The 15,546-nt window shown below is 47.0% G+C and overlaps 1 protein-coding gene across 1 annotated transcript in view; it reads left to right on the top strand.

Moving 5' to 3' along the window:
- Positions 1-3,347: 3,347 nt before the first annotated feature.
- GNAL (G protein subunit alpha L) overlaps positions 3,348-15,546 on the top strand; it is an 89,680-nt gene continuing 77,481 nt past the window's right edge. The window contains exon 1 of the mRNA XM_059895511.1: positions 3,348-3,660. Coding sequence (XP_059751494.1) covers positions 3,363-3,660 — 298 coding nt within the window. The 5' untranslated portion in view covers positions 3,348-3,362. The remainder of the gene's footprint in view (positions 3,661-15,546) is intronic.

The following is a 15,546-nucleotide window of genomic DNA, read 5'->3' as shown; positions in this document are numbered from 1 at the left end:
AGAGAGGCCACGATAGTGAGAGGCCCGCGCACCGCAATGAAGAGTGGCCCCCACTTGCTGCAACTGGAGAAAGCTCTCACGCAGAAACGAAGACCCAACACAGCCAAAAATAAAAAATGAATAAATAAATAAAATTTAAAAGAAATTGCCTACATCTATGACCCAGTGATTCTTAAATTTAAAAAAATTATCTAGATTAAAGAAAAAACATTAAATTTTACTAACAGTTATATACAAATATTAAATATTTGATTCTAATTTATCCTACGCATAGACCACATAATCCAATTTTCTAATAATTAGTATTGATGGAAGAAATTTTCACATATTGAGGTGTGGGGAAGTCATTCTGGCTTACACATGACTTGGCTTGAACTTTATGCTCACTAGAATAGCCTGCCTCCTGGCCTGTCAACCACGCATTGTCCATCTGCATCTACTTGAACCACTAAAGACAAGAATGCATTTAAAAATCAAAATGGAGTAACTGTGGTTCAGGCATCCAAAATGGAGCCAGGTGTCCATTGTGGACATGGTTTCAGACACATTCCTGCCTCACTGAGAACTTGAATTTTCTGAACTGTATCAAACTCAAGGACACCAGCAGCCTTTCTCAAAACAGAATCTGATAGCAGCTGCCAGCTGCAACCTTCTGGTCTCAAGGTCTCCCCTTGTAACTATGCCACCACTTCAGACCCCAACCAATCCTGGCTTAACAAGCGCCTCACTTCTTACCAGATCCAATTATCATTCCTGACAAACAACTCATGTAATTGTGCAGTTTTTTCCTTTATTAGCCACCCTCACTTTGCAGTCTGGAGGAACACAACCCAAGTGCTGCTTGAATCTGTGTCTCCCGGGGTATAGTCTTCAGTTTGTCTCAGATAAAACTCTTTTCTATTCCTATTATAGACTGTTTATTGTTTCCATCAATAGGATGTAATTAGAGGTGTTTGAAAGAAACTGAAATGTGGGCACAAGGGGCAGAGCATTTTTTTCCTAGAGTTCTTTTAATAGGATAGTAAGGGTTCTTTTCAGTTTATTATGTAAGGTACCAAGAGGAAATATTGTCTTCTATTTCTTTTTCTAAGTAAACTATTAAATTTGAGTGAATTCTCATTTACATACATTTTATTTTATGTGCTTAAACTTTTAAAAATTGTACTATGTTTGCTTCTATTTTCAGCTGACTTTAATTTACAAACATTGTTATCCATCTCATGTGATACTACTTGATAAAGTGTGTATAGTAAACTAAGTTATAACAGAAAAGGAATTAATATGCACTTCTCAGATCTCGGTTCAAATATCCCTTCCTCTGAAAGGCCTTCTCTTGATCATACACAAACCCCCTTCCCTCCCCAATTTAAATTGGACTTTCCCTATTTCTCCTCACTTGTATAATTTGCATTATATAACAAACACATTGGCTTGTGTTTATATGACTGAACATACTTCCACCTCCTAGTGTACAAACTCCATGAGGACCCACGTCTTTTTTTTTGGAGTATAGTTGCTTTACAATGTTGTGTTAGTTTCTGCTGTACAACGAAGTGAATCAGCCATATGTATACATATATCCCCTCCCTCTTGGACCTCCCTCCCACTGTCCCCCCATCCCACCCTTCTGGGTCACCACAGAGCACAGAGCTGAGCTCCCTGTGCTATACAGCAGGTTACCACTAGCTACCTATTTTACACATGGTAGTGTATATATATCAAACCTAATTTCCCAATTCATACTACCACCCCTTCCCCCCCGTGTCCACACATCCATTCTCTACATCTGCGTCTCTATTCCTGCCCTGAAAATAGGTTCATCTGTACCATTTTTCTAGATTCCACATATATGTGTTAATACACGATACTTGTTTTTGTCTTTATGACTTAACTTCATGCTGTATGACAGACTCTAGGTCCATCCACCTCTCTACAAACGATCCATGTCTTTTGTTTCACCCAATACCAACCAGGAAGCCAAGCAAATTGTGTGTGCTTGGTACATATTAATAAACAAGTGGATACATGGAGGTCAGTGAATGCACATGACAGTGATATTTAGAACCTTCTTCTGTCTTCTCAAGTTAGATTTTCTATAGTCATCCTTCGTTCTACTCAAAAGATCTAAAAGTATAGTATAATTTTGGCAAAAATTTTGGCGTAATATTAGGTGAAAAGTATTACATGGCATTTGTTATTAACAGGGCCCTAAAATAAATGTGAATTGTAGATCTCTATTTTTTTATATAAAAAATTAATCAAGTATAAAGTTTACTCCAAATGCCCACTGCTGTGTTGCATTAAACGGCCCAATTTGGTCTATTAACGGGATTTTTATTAGATATATTTACCTATCAGTTACAACATCCCATGTCATTTTGCTCGAAATCAAGGAACACGTGTTATAGCAGGTTTCTTAAAAGCTATGTCGAAATTTTCATGTGTTGCAAAAGACCTATAAGATGATGGACATTATGTGAGAATTCAGGAGAAAACCAAGGGATCTCTGGTGGACTGGAGGTGTGGATAGAGGGCACAGGGTCTGGAAGCGGCCCGCTCCTCCCTGGGCTATATTGCAGATTAAAAAATAGGACGCAGTGTGCAATTCCGTATTCTCCTTTTAGCAAATATAAACAGTATGTGACAATTACCACTTGTTTTCAATTTTTTACTAAGTGTAGAAATTGTTGAAAATTATGTCTTGGACCTCCTGATTTGGAAACTTTGTCGAGATGGAAGGTGTAATAGTTTAAGGTAGGGGTCAAGAGTGTGCGGAGGTGGGTGCACGTGTGTAAGATGAGCAGGAAACAGCGCCGCAAGGTGAAGAGAACGCCGCAGGTGCTCCGGGAATTCAAGATCTCAAAGCTAGCATCCCACCCCTTTACCTGGCCCTCCGTTCCTATTGACCACTGTCCAAGATCACAGCCACGGAGGTGTTTTAAGAGCTGCAATGGCAGCTCCGGGCGGCGGCGGCACCGAAATGGCCTCAGCGGCACTGTCCGCAGCTGCGCAACGGGCTCGGGCACCAGTCTTTACGGTAACGAGAACTGAGACGAGGGGCGGTACTTACGGTAACATGAGTACGCGCCAGGCGGCGGTATTTACGGTAAGGGGGCCGGGCCGGGCTAGGGGCTGCCAGTCCGGCCCGAGGTCCGCGTTGTCAGGTGATCTACTGCCGAGGCAGTCGCCGCCCCCTGCAGCGGCGGAAAACGCGGAATGGCCCTCGGGGGCAGTGAGGGGCCGGGGGCCCGCCTCATCCGTGCCCCCCAGCCTGCAGGCTGCAGCGCCGCGCCGGGTCCGCGTGCAGCCCCCTCCCGCCCCTCGGCTTGGGCCCCGGCGTGAGCCCCGCGCCCCGCGCCCACATGGGGCTGTGCAACAGCCTCCGGCCGCTGCTCTTCGGAGACCCAGAGCCGCCCTTGGAGGGGGCGCGGTCCGGCCCAGACCAGACCCCGGACCCGGACCTGACCCCGGTCCCGACCCCGGCCCGGACCCCGGCGGGGGCAGGCGCGGCGCGGACCCCCGCGCAGAAAGAAAGGATGCGGCGCGCGGACCAGCAGCGCGCGGAGGAGCGCGAGGCCAGGCGGGTCCGCAGGAGCATCGACCGCCGGCTCCGCGAGCAGAAGCGCGACCTGCGGCGGACTCACCGGCTGCTGCTGCTCGGTGGGTGCGGGGGGCGCACGGGGGGCGCACGGTGGCCGCGGGGAACCGGGCGCGGGGCGGGGCGCGCGGGACGGGAGGCGCGGGGGGCGTGGGGCGGGGCGCGGAGCCGGGCGCACGCTGGGCTGGGAACCGGCCTCGGGGCGTACGCGGGCCCCGCGGGTTCGGTCTCGGGTCTAGAATGGTTCTTACCCGACAGCGTGCACTTGAGTGACTGGGCCGCGAACGCTCTGCCCGGTGACTCTGCTCTTTTCCACACCGTGTCATCCGGGCCCGTGGCTCACTTGTTACCGGTTAAGGAGCCTGCCCGGGAATTTCGTCCTCACTCGGTTCATCCCCAGGGCGTGCAGCCGCGGAGTGGGCCTCGTGCCTCTCACCGCCTCAGCGGCGGCCTTTGTTCTAAAGGCGCGAGTGAAAGCAAGTGCACGAGGCGTTTACGTCTGTGGGTGTGGCTTGTCCCCTCTGGAGAAATAACTTCCACAGCCCAGGATACGGTCCTTCTGTCTCGCTGAGTAGGTTCGAGCCTGGTGCCGTCGTAATGTTTGCTCCTTCTTCAGAAGCATTCGCTGTGCCACCTGCACACAAGAAAATGGGCACACCACCACCGTTGCTTGAAGGTACAGACCGCGTCATTTGCTGGCATTTCTCAGCAAGCGGAACAGTCTTTCCCGTGAACAACTCGGAGACGTTCTCTGTGCTCTCAAAGCCTGTGTTCCTCATGCTACTTGTGGCTTTTAAAGTTTAAGGGGGGAAAAAAAGCAAGACGTGGGCTTCTGACCCCAATTTTGTGACCTATAAGGAAGAATAATTGTTGAGTTTTGTGGCCTCCTAGGCACAAAGAAAGAACCCGGCCCATGATGGAGGAAGATCCCTGCTTATAAATGAGTGAGACTTTTCTTTAAGATCTCGAGAACAACTAAGTCTTCGGTTTTGAAAGGGCTCACCATTGCAAGAACTAATAGCTAAAACAACACAAACCTAGCTGCTGTATCCGGTGAAATATCTGAATTCTAACATAAAGGGACTTTTTTTGGAGTAACAAAGAACAAAAAATACAGAAGTGATCAGGTTACCTGAAAAGGGAAGAGGACACATCAGAAGCAGAGTTATCTACAGTGCTAACTTCTGGAACAGGGCAGAACAATGTTTCCAGGGATCTGAAAATACAGAATGGTGATTCTAGAACCTGGTACCTCGTTAAACCACTGTGTGTGTGTGTGTGTGTGAGTGTTTGTGTGAGTATGAGGGGAAAACAGATTTCCAGACATACAAGTGCTCAAAGTACATCCCCAACCACACATTTTTCTGGAAAGAAATCAGAAATTACTCCAGCCAAATTTCTTTTAATGCACCAAATTAAAATAACTAAAAGGAGAGAATTGTCGTCTCAAGAAATAAGAGAAAAACAAGGTCTACAGTTCTGGCAATGTAATGTTGTTTTAATGTGATTGTGCAGCCGGACAGAAGTGTTTAAAAGGATATGTGAAGCAGAAGATGCTCAATATATAGAAAAAATTTTAAACTTAACGATTCTGTGAAAGGGTCCTGGGAGGTGATCTAAAGACTTGAACGGTGAGCAGTTTCTTATAACATGTTGAGAGACTGTCCCTTTAAAGACACTGTCTCAGCCTTGTGTGTCAGCATCATATCTGACGTGTTGCATTGTCAGGTGACTCACACTTTGGGGGGAAAGTGTCCTGGATCTTCCCACCAGTGACAGCAAGAGTGCAACACCAACTGTCCTGTCACAGTGACATTTAGTCCAGACCAGGTGTCAGTCTAACAGGGACAGTGCATCCTAGCTTCATCCCACTGTCACCTTGTGAGAATGCAGGCCCAGTGTTGCCGGGTCTTGAATTTCCAGAATAAGAGGGAAATGCTCATTTTCATCTGAAACCTCCTTATTTTTAACCATTGGCTCAAATTAATAAAACACAATCTGTGTGCCTGCTGTGGCCCAGAGGCCACCAAGTCTCACCTCGGTCGGATCTCTCCCAAGCTAAAGGGACATTTCCGCAGGCCGAGCACTGGGCTGGAGGGGCAGCGGCCCCAGGTCAACACCAGCAAAACGCAGTTGACAAGACTGGGTGTGGGATCAAAATATGTAATCTGTCTGAACACACGGCAAGCGAAGCCAGGTTCCCCATCCTTCAAGTGAATCTTTCTGCCACTGAGCTCATAGGGTCATGACACAGTCATGACAGTAGATGCCATTGATTGTTCTTCCGCCTCTTTTTGTTGACTATGACGTAAATTCTTGTTCACTACATTCTGATTGGAAAAGTATTCATTTGATATTATCCTTTTTTCCAGATAATTATTCAAATTAAAAATGGCCAACTGTGGTTAGGATTCATGTTTTTCGCTTCCTTCTATTATTTCCTGTTGTTTTCCTGTGTGTTTGGTCTTCCTCTGCCAGGAATACATCTCTCGAGATGGAAGCAGTCTCTGTGGGACACTTGCTGCCTTTCTGTTGTACTTGGCTGTTGGTAGAAACCAGAACGCTGGCTTGACCTCTGTCTGTGTCTCTAAGAGGAAGTACTTGGTACAGTCACAGAAAAACAGAATGTTCTCCACTGGGAGATTTTGATCACTTTTTTTCAGATAAATGTCTGTTTTCTTGAGTCGTGCAGTGGACTTGAGCTGCATGGACCCCCAGGACACCTCCCTTTCAGTTTGCTGCCTTGTCCTGCCCCAGCCTCCTGTAGTCCCATGGCTTTTTTTTTTTTTTTTTAAGTTTAATTTTTATTTATTTATTTATTTATTTATGGCTGTGTTGGGTCTTCGCCTCTGTGCGAGGGCTTTCTCCAGTTGTGGCAAGTGGGGGCCACTCTTCATCGCGGTGCGCGGGCCTCCCACCATCGCGGCCCCTCCTGTTGCGGAGCACAGGCTCCAGACGCGCAGGCCCAGTAATTGTGGCTCACGGGCCTAGTTGTTCCGCAGCATGTGGGATCTTCCCAGACCAGGGCTCGAACCCATGTCCCCTGCATTGGCAGGCAGACTCTCAACCACTGCGCCACCAGGGAAGCCCAGTCCCATGGCTTTTAAAGTCAGGAGAAATTCCAGATGCTCTGGCTGTGCCTTGGCTTTTCCAAACTCACATGCACAAAACGTCCTTACAGCCTGGGGAGAAGATGCAGCCACAGCTTCTATATCACTCTGTTGTATAAACTATCACCAGCATCCTGCAGACACAAAGCTCCCTGTTTCAAATCAGTGGAGCAAGACTCAGGAAGCAGATGTGGCCCAAGGGATGGTGCAGTGAGAACGAGCAGGTGGGGCCATGGACCTCCAAGGCCAGTGTGGACGGACCCTGAACCCACACCTCTCCTTAGAAGGAAGCACAGCCCAGGAGGGTGTAAGTTGGAGTTAATCCATCGTTTGATGTGGGGATGGCCTGTGTTCAGAAGGATGTTGGGCCGTGTTTCGGGCCACCCACTTGTGAGTTCAGCAGCTCCTGCCCAGGCGGCTGAGCAGAGAGGCATCCCCGTGGCCTAGTGCAGAGACAAGGGCACCAGCGCCGTCACGCCCAGTCCGCTGGCAGGACAGAGCAGGGCCTGGAGGAAGGGAGGCCGCATGGAGGTCACCGAAAGATCGAAGTGCACTCATAGAATAGATTTGTTTTTAAAGGGGACCAGGGATTCTTTTTTTCCATTTTGAGGGGTTTGTCAGAAAACGGTGTATTAAGGTTGCACTTGGAGCAAATGCACAGCAAAACGCCCAGCCTGTTTCCCACCATCGAAACCCGGCACCTGCCCCACGCCAGCTGCATCCACAGTCTAGTCGCGACGCCCCATCAGCCTTCATGGTGTCCCCCTGGAAGGTGAGGTTGGGCCCTCTTAATTGGCTATTAGAGCTTTTCATGTACAAGGAAATTCCATGCGCTGGAAAGAAGCAGCAAAACCCAGAGGGAGATGGCCGTTTTCTGTCCATCCTTCCCTCCTGGGCCAGGAAGGATGGTTATGTAATTCTCTCTCTCAGAAGCTCTAAAGTACCTGATACTTTACTTTAGAATCATTTCTTAATTTAATGTAACAGCGTCCTGCACACCAGCTATCCATCGATCGGTGCTGTCTGGCCTGAAAGGCGGGCAGAGACGCAGCTGGTCTGATGCACTTCCCTGCACCCTAATGGATGATGTTTATTTAATACTCAGACCCACTTCCCCCTCTGGTGGGTGGTGTTTTCTCAGAAGAAACAGCTCCCTTTTGGACTTGGGCACAATAATGAGCTTGGATTGGCAGGGAAGGCCGGAGCGTAATAACCAGGGTTTAGACAAAAACATTCCAGTTCAGCTGGGAAAGGAAAGTAGTCATATTCCTCTTCAGAAAAAGAAAAATAAAAATCTAGTTACTTGCTTTCCTCATCTGTGAAATGGGATCATAAACCACCAGAAAAAGAAAAAAAAATCTAGTTACTTGCTTTCCTCATCTGAGAAATGGGATCATAAACCACCTCGTAGGATTTCTTGGCCCAGCGGGGCCCCACCCATACTGGGAGAAAACATCCCCAGAGCATGCACCTGCAGAGCACTTGTTTCCAGAACAAAGAAGGGAATCCTACAGACTGACGTAAAAAGATGCCCGATTAAAACAGGCAAACAAGGAATTCCCCAGTGGTCCAGTGGTTAGGACTCCGAGCTCTCACTGCCAGGGGCCCTGGTTTGATCCCTGGTCAGGGAACTAAGATCCCACAAGCTACAAGATGCAGCCAAAAAAAAAAAAAAAACGGACAAATGACTTGGAGCTGACAGTACACAAAAGAAGATATGTGAAAAACCAGTACACTGCCAGCATGATTGGTCATCAAGGAAATGCAAATTAAAACCACAGACAGCAGTTCACTCCTACCAGGGTGGCCTACAGACCCACAGTTCCAGTGCTGACCAGGATATAAAACAGGGTCAGCAGACTTTCTGTATGAGGGGCAGGCCATGGGACCTAGTCAGCTCTGCTGCGCCATGCAGGCAGCCGTAGACCACACCTAAGCACACGAGTGGGGCTGTGCTCCAATAAGACTGTATTTATAAATGCTTACATCTGAATTTCATGTAATTTTTAAATTTTTAAATCATGAAATACTATTCCTTTGATTTTTTTTCCCCGACCACTTATGGAGTCTTAGCTCACAGACTATGCAAAAACAGGCTGCAAACCGAAGTTTGCTGAGCCCTGATCTAGATGCCAAACCCTCACTCTCTGTTGGTGGCACAAGGACAATTGTACAGTCACTTCCCAGAATTACTGAGTAGTTTTCTATGAAGTTAAACACACATCCTATGACCCAGCAATACCACTCCTAGGAATTTACAGGAGAAATATGAAAATACGCCTTTATTATAAGAAGTTATACAAAATGCTTCTATCTGCTTTATTCAAGATAGCGGAAAACTGGGAACAACTCAAATTGTCACTAACAAGAGAATGAATAAGCATACTGTGTATATTCATACAATGAAATACTCAGCAATAAAAAAAGTACTGATTGATAACATAGCAACATGGATGAGATTTTTGAGTGTTATGTATACGTACAAAAGAGTATCTACTTATGATTCTGTTTATACTGAATTCTAGAAGAGGTCAAGCCAGTCAGTGGTGATAGAAATCAGAACAGTAGTTTCAGGGGTCAGATTTCTGGAAAAAGTCATGAAGCACCTTTCTGGGGTCATGGAAATGTTCTGTATCTTGAGTGGGACGGTGATTACACAGGTGTAAACATGTGAGAACTTATCAAACTGTATGCTTAAGATCTATGCATTTCAATGTATTTAAATTTTACTTTTTTTTTTTTAAAGATAAAGCCCTTAATAATAGTGCCTAGCATATAGTAGAGGCTTAATAAATGTTTGCTGTTTTTAAAAGGATAGATCAAAACTCAAAAGAGGGACAATTCTAATTATAGAATGAGATAATAAATTATGGCTTGCTACACCAGGGGTCCCCAACCCCGGGCCCGCAGACCCATACCGGTCCCAGCCTGTTACAAACCGAACTGCACAGCAGGAGGTGAGTGGTGGGCTAGCAAGTGAAGCTTCATCTGCCACTCCCCATCGCTCTCACTACCGCCTGAACCATTCCCCCCCCGACCATCCGTGGAAAAATTGTCTTTCATGAAACCGGTCCCTGGTCCCAAAAAGGTTGGGGACCGCTGTGCTGCACCATACCTAAATCTAATATGTGTAATACAAAGATCCTTACTTACTATTTGTAGGATCTGTGTTCTAATGATCCCAAAGATTAAACACCAGACGCTGAAGTGGGACCGTGGTATGTGAGTGAGGGCAAGGGTGGTGAAGCTAATCTCTCTGCCGTGTGGTCAGAGCGAAAGGGGGGGGGGGGGATGTGGTCAGATTAACTGCTTCTCTAGCCATTTACTGAGCTCCTGGGTGATGCCAGGCGTCACGGGAACATCCACACTGGAAATCATTAAACTATAAACTGTTTTGTTAACGGGCCCCCTGCTGCCTTGCTACTTTTCTGCTCTGTTCTCCCCTATCTTCTCTCTAAAACGGGACCCCAAACTGAAGTTGTAAAGCTGAAACTCAAAGGCAGAAGGCTGATGGGGAGCAATTCACTGGGCCAACTGTGTAGGGAAATCAGAGTCACTTGTTTTCAACTGTGATAGAATCGCAGCTCAAACAGCCTAAGTTAGAGGCAGAGGAGGCATCAGCCTGGCTCTGTCTGTCCCGGGTCTTGGTTCTGTTTGTTCACCAGCGGCTCCAACTTCACAAAGTCTCGGGAGCCCAGAGGAAAGAGGCTCTGGTAACAGTTCTGGGTGGACAGCTCAAGTGAGAGCTTAACATTGTTTCTAACTGGTATCTGTTCTTGTCCCAGACCTCAAAGGTGCATTTTAAGATAAATGCATTTAATATTTTCTAAAATTATTTCTAAACTTAATTTCACCATTATTCTTTGATAAAAGACATTGATTTCTTCATAATTTCTTCTGTTTCCTTACAGTGATGAAATGGACAGAAACATAGATTTTTGCTATATCACTGTAAGAAAATGAAAATATTCCTGATTCCTGTCTTAGACAGTGAGTTTTATGATGTATAATCCCAAGCACTATTGCAAGCTAAAGACTGTTAGACATTTCGAAGGCAAATTGTTTCCTTGGGAGCTCACAGGTAAGGGACAGGGATTTCTCCTCTCTTGGGAGAAACCATAAGGCATCACTTAAAATCCTGCGGTTTAAACACTGGTAGGGGTGGACCAGGGAGCAGATGAAATCTCAACAAGAAATGTCAGAACCACTAGTAGGGAAGAGATCTCAGGCATCAGAGTTTTGATTTGCTCTTTGGTCTTTGTACTGATATTTTGGTGTTTGCAGCAAATACAATATTTAAGCCATATTTCTAAAATCTTGGAAATGACACCCAGGATGTGACGTTTGTGGGCTGGAAGGTTCACGACCTCTAATGCGGAGAGATGGAGCGTTTTCTCCTGAGACGTGAGAGAGAACGAGATTCCCCGCCTAACGTCAGGCTGTTCTGAGGCCCTTCAGGACGCGACCACGTGTCTGCCATCGCGTGCGCATGTGTGTGTATATGTCTCTGTGTGTCTGTGGGTGTGTCTGTGGGTGTGTCTGAGTGTGCATGTCTCTGTGTGTGCATGTGTGTGTGTGCATCTCTGTGTCTGTGTGTGTGTGCGACTGTGTGTGTGTGTGTGTCTGTGTTTGTGTCTGCATGTCTGTGTGTGTGCATGTGTCTTTGCGTGTGTACGTGTCTGTGTGTGTGTGCGTGTCTGTGTGTGCCTGTGTCTGGGTCTGTGTGTGTGTTTGTGTGTGTGAAATATCACCGAGAACCGCCCCTTCAGGGTACGTCACACCGTCTGTCTCTGTCCCTCTGTCCCTGCCATTTCTGTCCCCCCCCCCCCACTGCTCCCTCTGCCTGGAGAACGGGTCCCCTTTCTTGCACCTGCATGAACTCGTCTTAGCTTCACATCTTGCCTTTGTTGTTACTCTCTCTGTTGAGAAGCCTTATTTGATGCCCATTTTTTCTTTCCCTGGGCAACTCTTTCCTTCATAGAACTTACCCCATTTTGAATTACATTTTCATTCATGTGTTTGCTTAGCGTTGACGCCAGTAACCTCCTGGGGCCAGAGACCTCATCCTTCAAGTTTCCTGCTGGTCTTCAGTGTCCTGCACGTGCCTGAAGGCATGTTTTTCAGTAAATGCGTGGATGTCAGGCTAAGGTCAGATGGTGACAGGCAAGTGTAAGCGCTGGCCCGGCAGGCACCCTGTCCCCTCGCTCCCACCCCCGCTGCACCCCAGCAGGTGGGGACTGTAGAGTTGACCGAGGCTCTAGACCAAGACCACAGGGTCAAGTGGCAAACTTTTCTTTCTTTTTTTTTAGGAGGTTACTTTGTTTTAGTATTTCTTAATCGAGATACTGTTGACAGAAAACATTATATTAGTTTCAGTTGTACAACGAAATTATTCAGTATTTGTCTATATTGTGAAATTATCACAATAAATCTAGTTAACATCTGTCACCACACATACCCACCAAAAAAATTGTGTGTGATGAGGACTTTTAAGGTCTACTTTCTTAGCAACCTTCAAGTACACGATACAGTATTGTTAACTGTAGTCACCATGCTGTACCCTCCATCCCCAGGACGTATTTATTTTACAGCTGGGAGTTCGTACCCTTTGTCCCCCTCCCCCCGTTTCTCGTGGCCCACTCCCCTCTACACGCACATGGACCCACCACACCAAAGCATCTGTGCCGCCTCCTCGCTGGCTCCTTGGCTTCCCCTGGTCCTCTGCCCCTGGAATCCCCTCCCCCATTTTCAAAGGTCATCTCGGGTGTTACCTCCTTTTCCAAGCCTTTCCTGATCCCCTCTGTCGGAAGTGTCTGCTCATTTTATATGTAACTCCCTTAGAATACCTTTCCTTCTGCTGTGGACATTCATAAGTTTACCTGAAATCCATGATCAGACTATATCCTATGAGAGTCACGTCCACTTTGATTTATCTATTAAACCTCCACACCACCTGGCAGAACCTGGCATAAAATAAATGGGAAATTGTCGTTGACAAAACAGAAATGAGAACGTGGAAGTCCCGCCGTGCATTTTAATTCCAACCCAGAAAGATTGCCATCTGTTCTTTTCTTAATTGAAATATAATTCACATACCATGAAATTCACCCTTTTGAAAACTGTACAGCTCAGCAGGTTTTTAGCGTATTCACAAGGTTGTGGAACCATCACCATTACCTCATTCCAGAACATTTTCATCTTTCCAAAAAGAAGCCCCCTGCCGCTTAGCAGTCACCCCTCCCCCTGCCACCCCTGACCACCACTGATCAACTTTCTCTCTTTATGGAATTGTCTGTTCTGGACGTTTTGCATAAAAAGTCACACAATATGTAGTCTTCTGTGTCTGGCTTCTTTCACTTAACAGGATGTTTTCACCCATATAACATGGACCAGCACTTCATTCCTTTTTATGGCCAAATAAAGTCCACCGTATGGATCTGCCACCTGTTACTTATTATCTATTCATTCAGTTGGTAGATATAATAGCTAAAATGTGTGTCTCCACTTTTTAGCTATTATGACTAATGCTGCCATGAATGTTCGTGTACAGGTTATTGTCTGGACATATGTTCTCATTTCTCTTGGGTGCATATCTGGGAGTGGAATGCCTTGGTCATATGGTAACTCTCTGTTTAACTTTTTGATGAACTACCAGACTATTTTCCAAAGCAGCTGAATCACTTTACATTTTCACTGGCAACATGTGAGGGTTCCAATTTTTCCAATTTTTCCACATTCTCATCAACACCTGTTATTGTCCATCTTTTTTTTATTACAGGCGTCTTAGTGGGCGTGGAATGGTATACCCTGTGCTCTGGATTTGCATTTCCCTAATGACTAATGTTGCACATCTTTGGGTGTGCTGATTGGCCATTTGTACATATTCCTTTGAGAAATGTCTGTTCAAATACTTGGTTCCTTTCGTAATTGGGTTATTTGTCTTTCTGTTGTTGCGTTGTAGTAGTTTCTTAAATATTCTGTCTGCTGGAGCCTTTTGTTCTTAACCACGTGTAACTCTGCACCTTATGCCCTAACCTGCAGAATATCTGTTCAATAGTGAATAACGTCAAGTTTTGCCTCCAATTTTATAATTTTAATTGCCTTGTACAATTGCCTTGCAATATCAAGAGTCTTAATTCCAAGTATCTAGATATGGACCTTACCAACATTTACATATTTATCGAGGGGTGGGTATGTGGAATTTTCTAAGACGTCAATATACTTTGAAACACTGTTTTATCAACGTAAATGTGAAATCAACAGAACCCGATAGTTTATGATGAACAGGATAATTTAACAGCAGTAACACAGAAATACAGGGACATCGGGGGGATGGAAAACAGCGGCCTTAGGAAGAGGGGAGGGAGGGAAGGGATGGGTAGGGGAGGCTGTGTATTTTGAAATAGGCGCGTTGTGAGCTTTGACTAACTGACACGTGAGAAATTGCAAACAGAAAAGGAGAAAAGAAGCCGGGAAGGAAGCGAAGGTGGGGCCGGGCTGTGGGGACCCAGGGCCTCTCGAGGCGAGGCAGGTGCGCGCGGCCGGTCGTTCCTGCGTCAGTCGCCAGGTGGCGCTGCGGCGCGGGAAGTCCGATGGATGGGCAGCAGCTGCTCCCGGACCGCGGTCCGCACTGCCCGCCGGGCGGGTAGCGGGGAAACCGGCTTGTACTGAGCTCCCAGGTGTGAGTGGTGGTGCTGGGCGAGAGGTGAAAGCGAAGGATGCCCTGCCAGTGGCAGAGCGGGCCCTGGAGGGGGGGGGGGAACCCCACTGACAGGGCCCTTACCTGTGCACACCTGCGTGCGGCAGCATCCCCCAGTGGCGGTTAAAGAGGCGCCTCCTTTGTGTGGTCCCTTTTATCTCCTGGGAATAATTGTTCTGTGTGCCCGTGTGATGCTGTACATCCCCAGATAGGTCATGCACCTGTCCATTCTGCACGACTGTTCCCGCCATCTCTGTCCCAGGGAGGGCACCCCACCTCCTGACGACCATCGGTTCTAGTTTTGTCCGGCCTGTAATCAATTCTCCACGTAAAACTTGCCCCATTACTGCCCTGCTTCTGACAACTTTGACTTCCGGCCGTCCTGGGGATAAAGAAGCATCCCTAACAGAACCCACAGCCGGACAGCGTGAGTCGTGACTCCTTGGGGCAACACTGGCCATGCCATCAGCACTGCATAAATACTCGGGGAGACCGATGATAAACTCCACACAAACAAAATCCAGCTCGCCAGCAGGCAGGAAGGAAAGGAACCAAGAAGTGAGTGAGAGGGGTTCTCGCTTCTCTATGACTGATGTTATGTTCCCTTCTCCCCCCCCCCCTTTATTTATCTCTTTGTTGTTGGCATGGACACATGGTATTTCTATATTTTTCAGTGGCTTAGACGTCACTCCTGTCCTTAAATACCTTGGTGCTGAAATCATCCCAGATTTGGCCAAACGGGAGCCCCTTCTGTCCGGTCTTGTGTTCTCAGGAGGTGCCCCCAGCATTTGAAAGCACTTTCCTACTTTCTGGAATAACAATGTTCCAGATTTATCTGTGGCTCCCCTGCCCCAACCCTGGAATCTGCCGTTTCTCTGAGGAGGCCTGGCTCCTCTGGGTTGTGGGTGATACTGAAGACCAAGGCCTGGGCACTAGGTGCGCTCACCGCCACTGGCGTGTCTAATGCCTCGTCTTTTCAGCAGACAGAACAAGGGAATAGATGCGTGTGGCACATGCACAGGCGTACAGTGTACACACACACGTATGTGCACATAATCACGGACACATACATACATACTCTAGACATCACGAGCTCATTCCGATCACTACAATTCCAGTCCATCCCACGGGCGTTCCTT

Source organism: Balaenoptera ricei, chromosome 14, assembly GCF_028023285.1.
Source record: "Balaenoptera ricei isolate mBalRic1 chromosome 14, mBalRic1.hap2, whole genome shotgun sequence".
In the NCBI taxonomy this organism is placed as follows: domain Eukaryota; kingdom Metazoa; phylum Chordata; class Mammalia; order Artiodactyla; family Balaenopteridae; genus Balaenoptera; species Balaenoptera ricei.
This window is presented reverse-complemented; position numbering and strand designations above follow the sequence as displayed.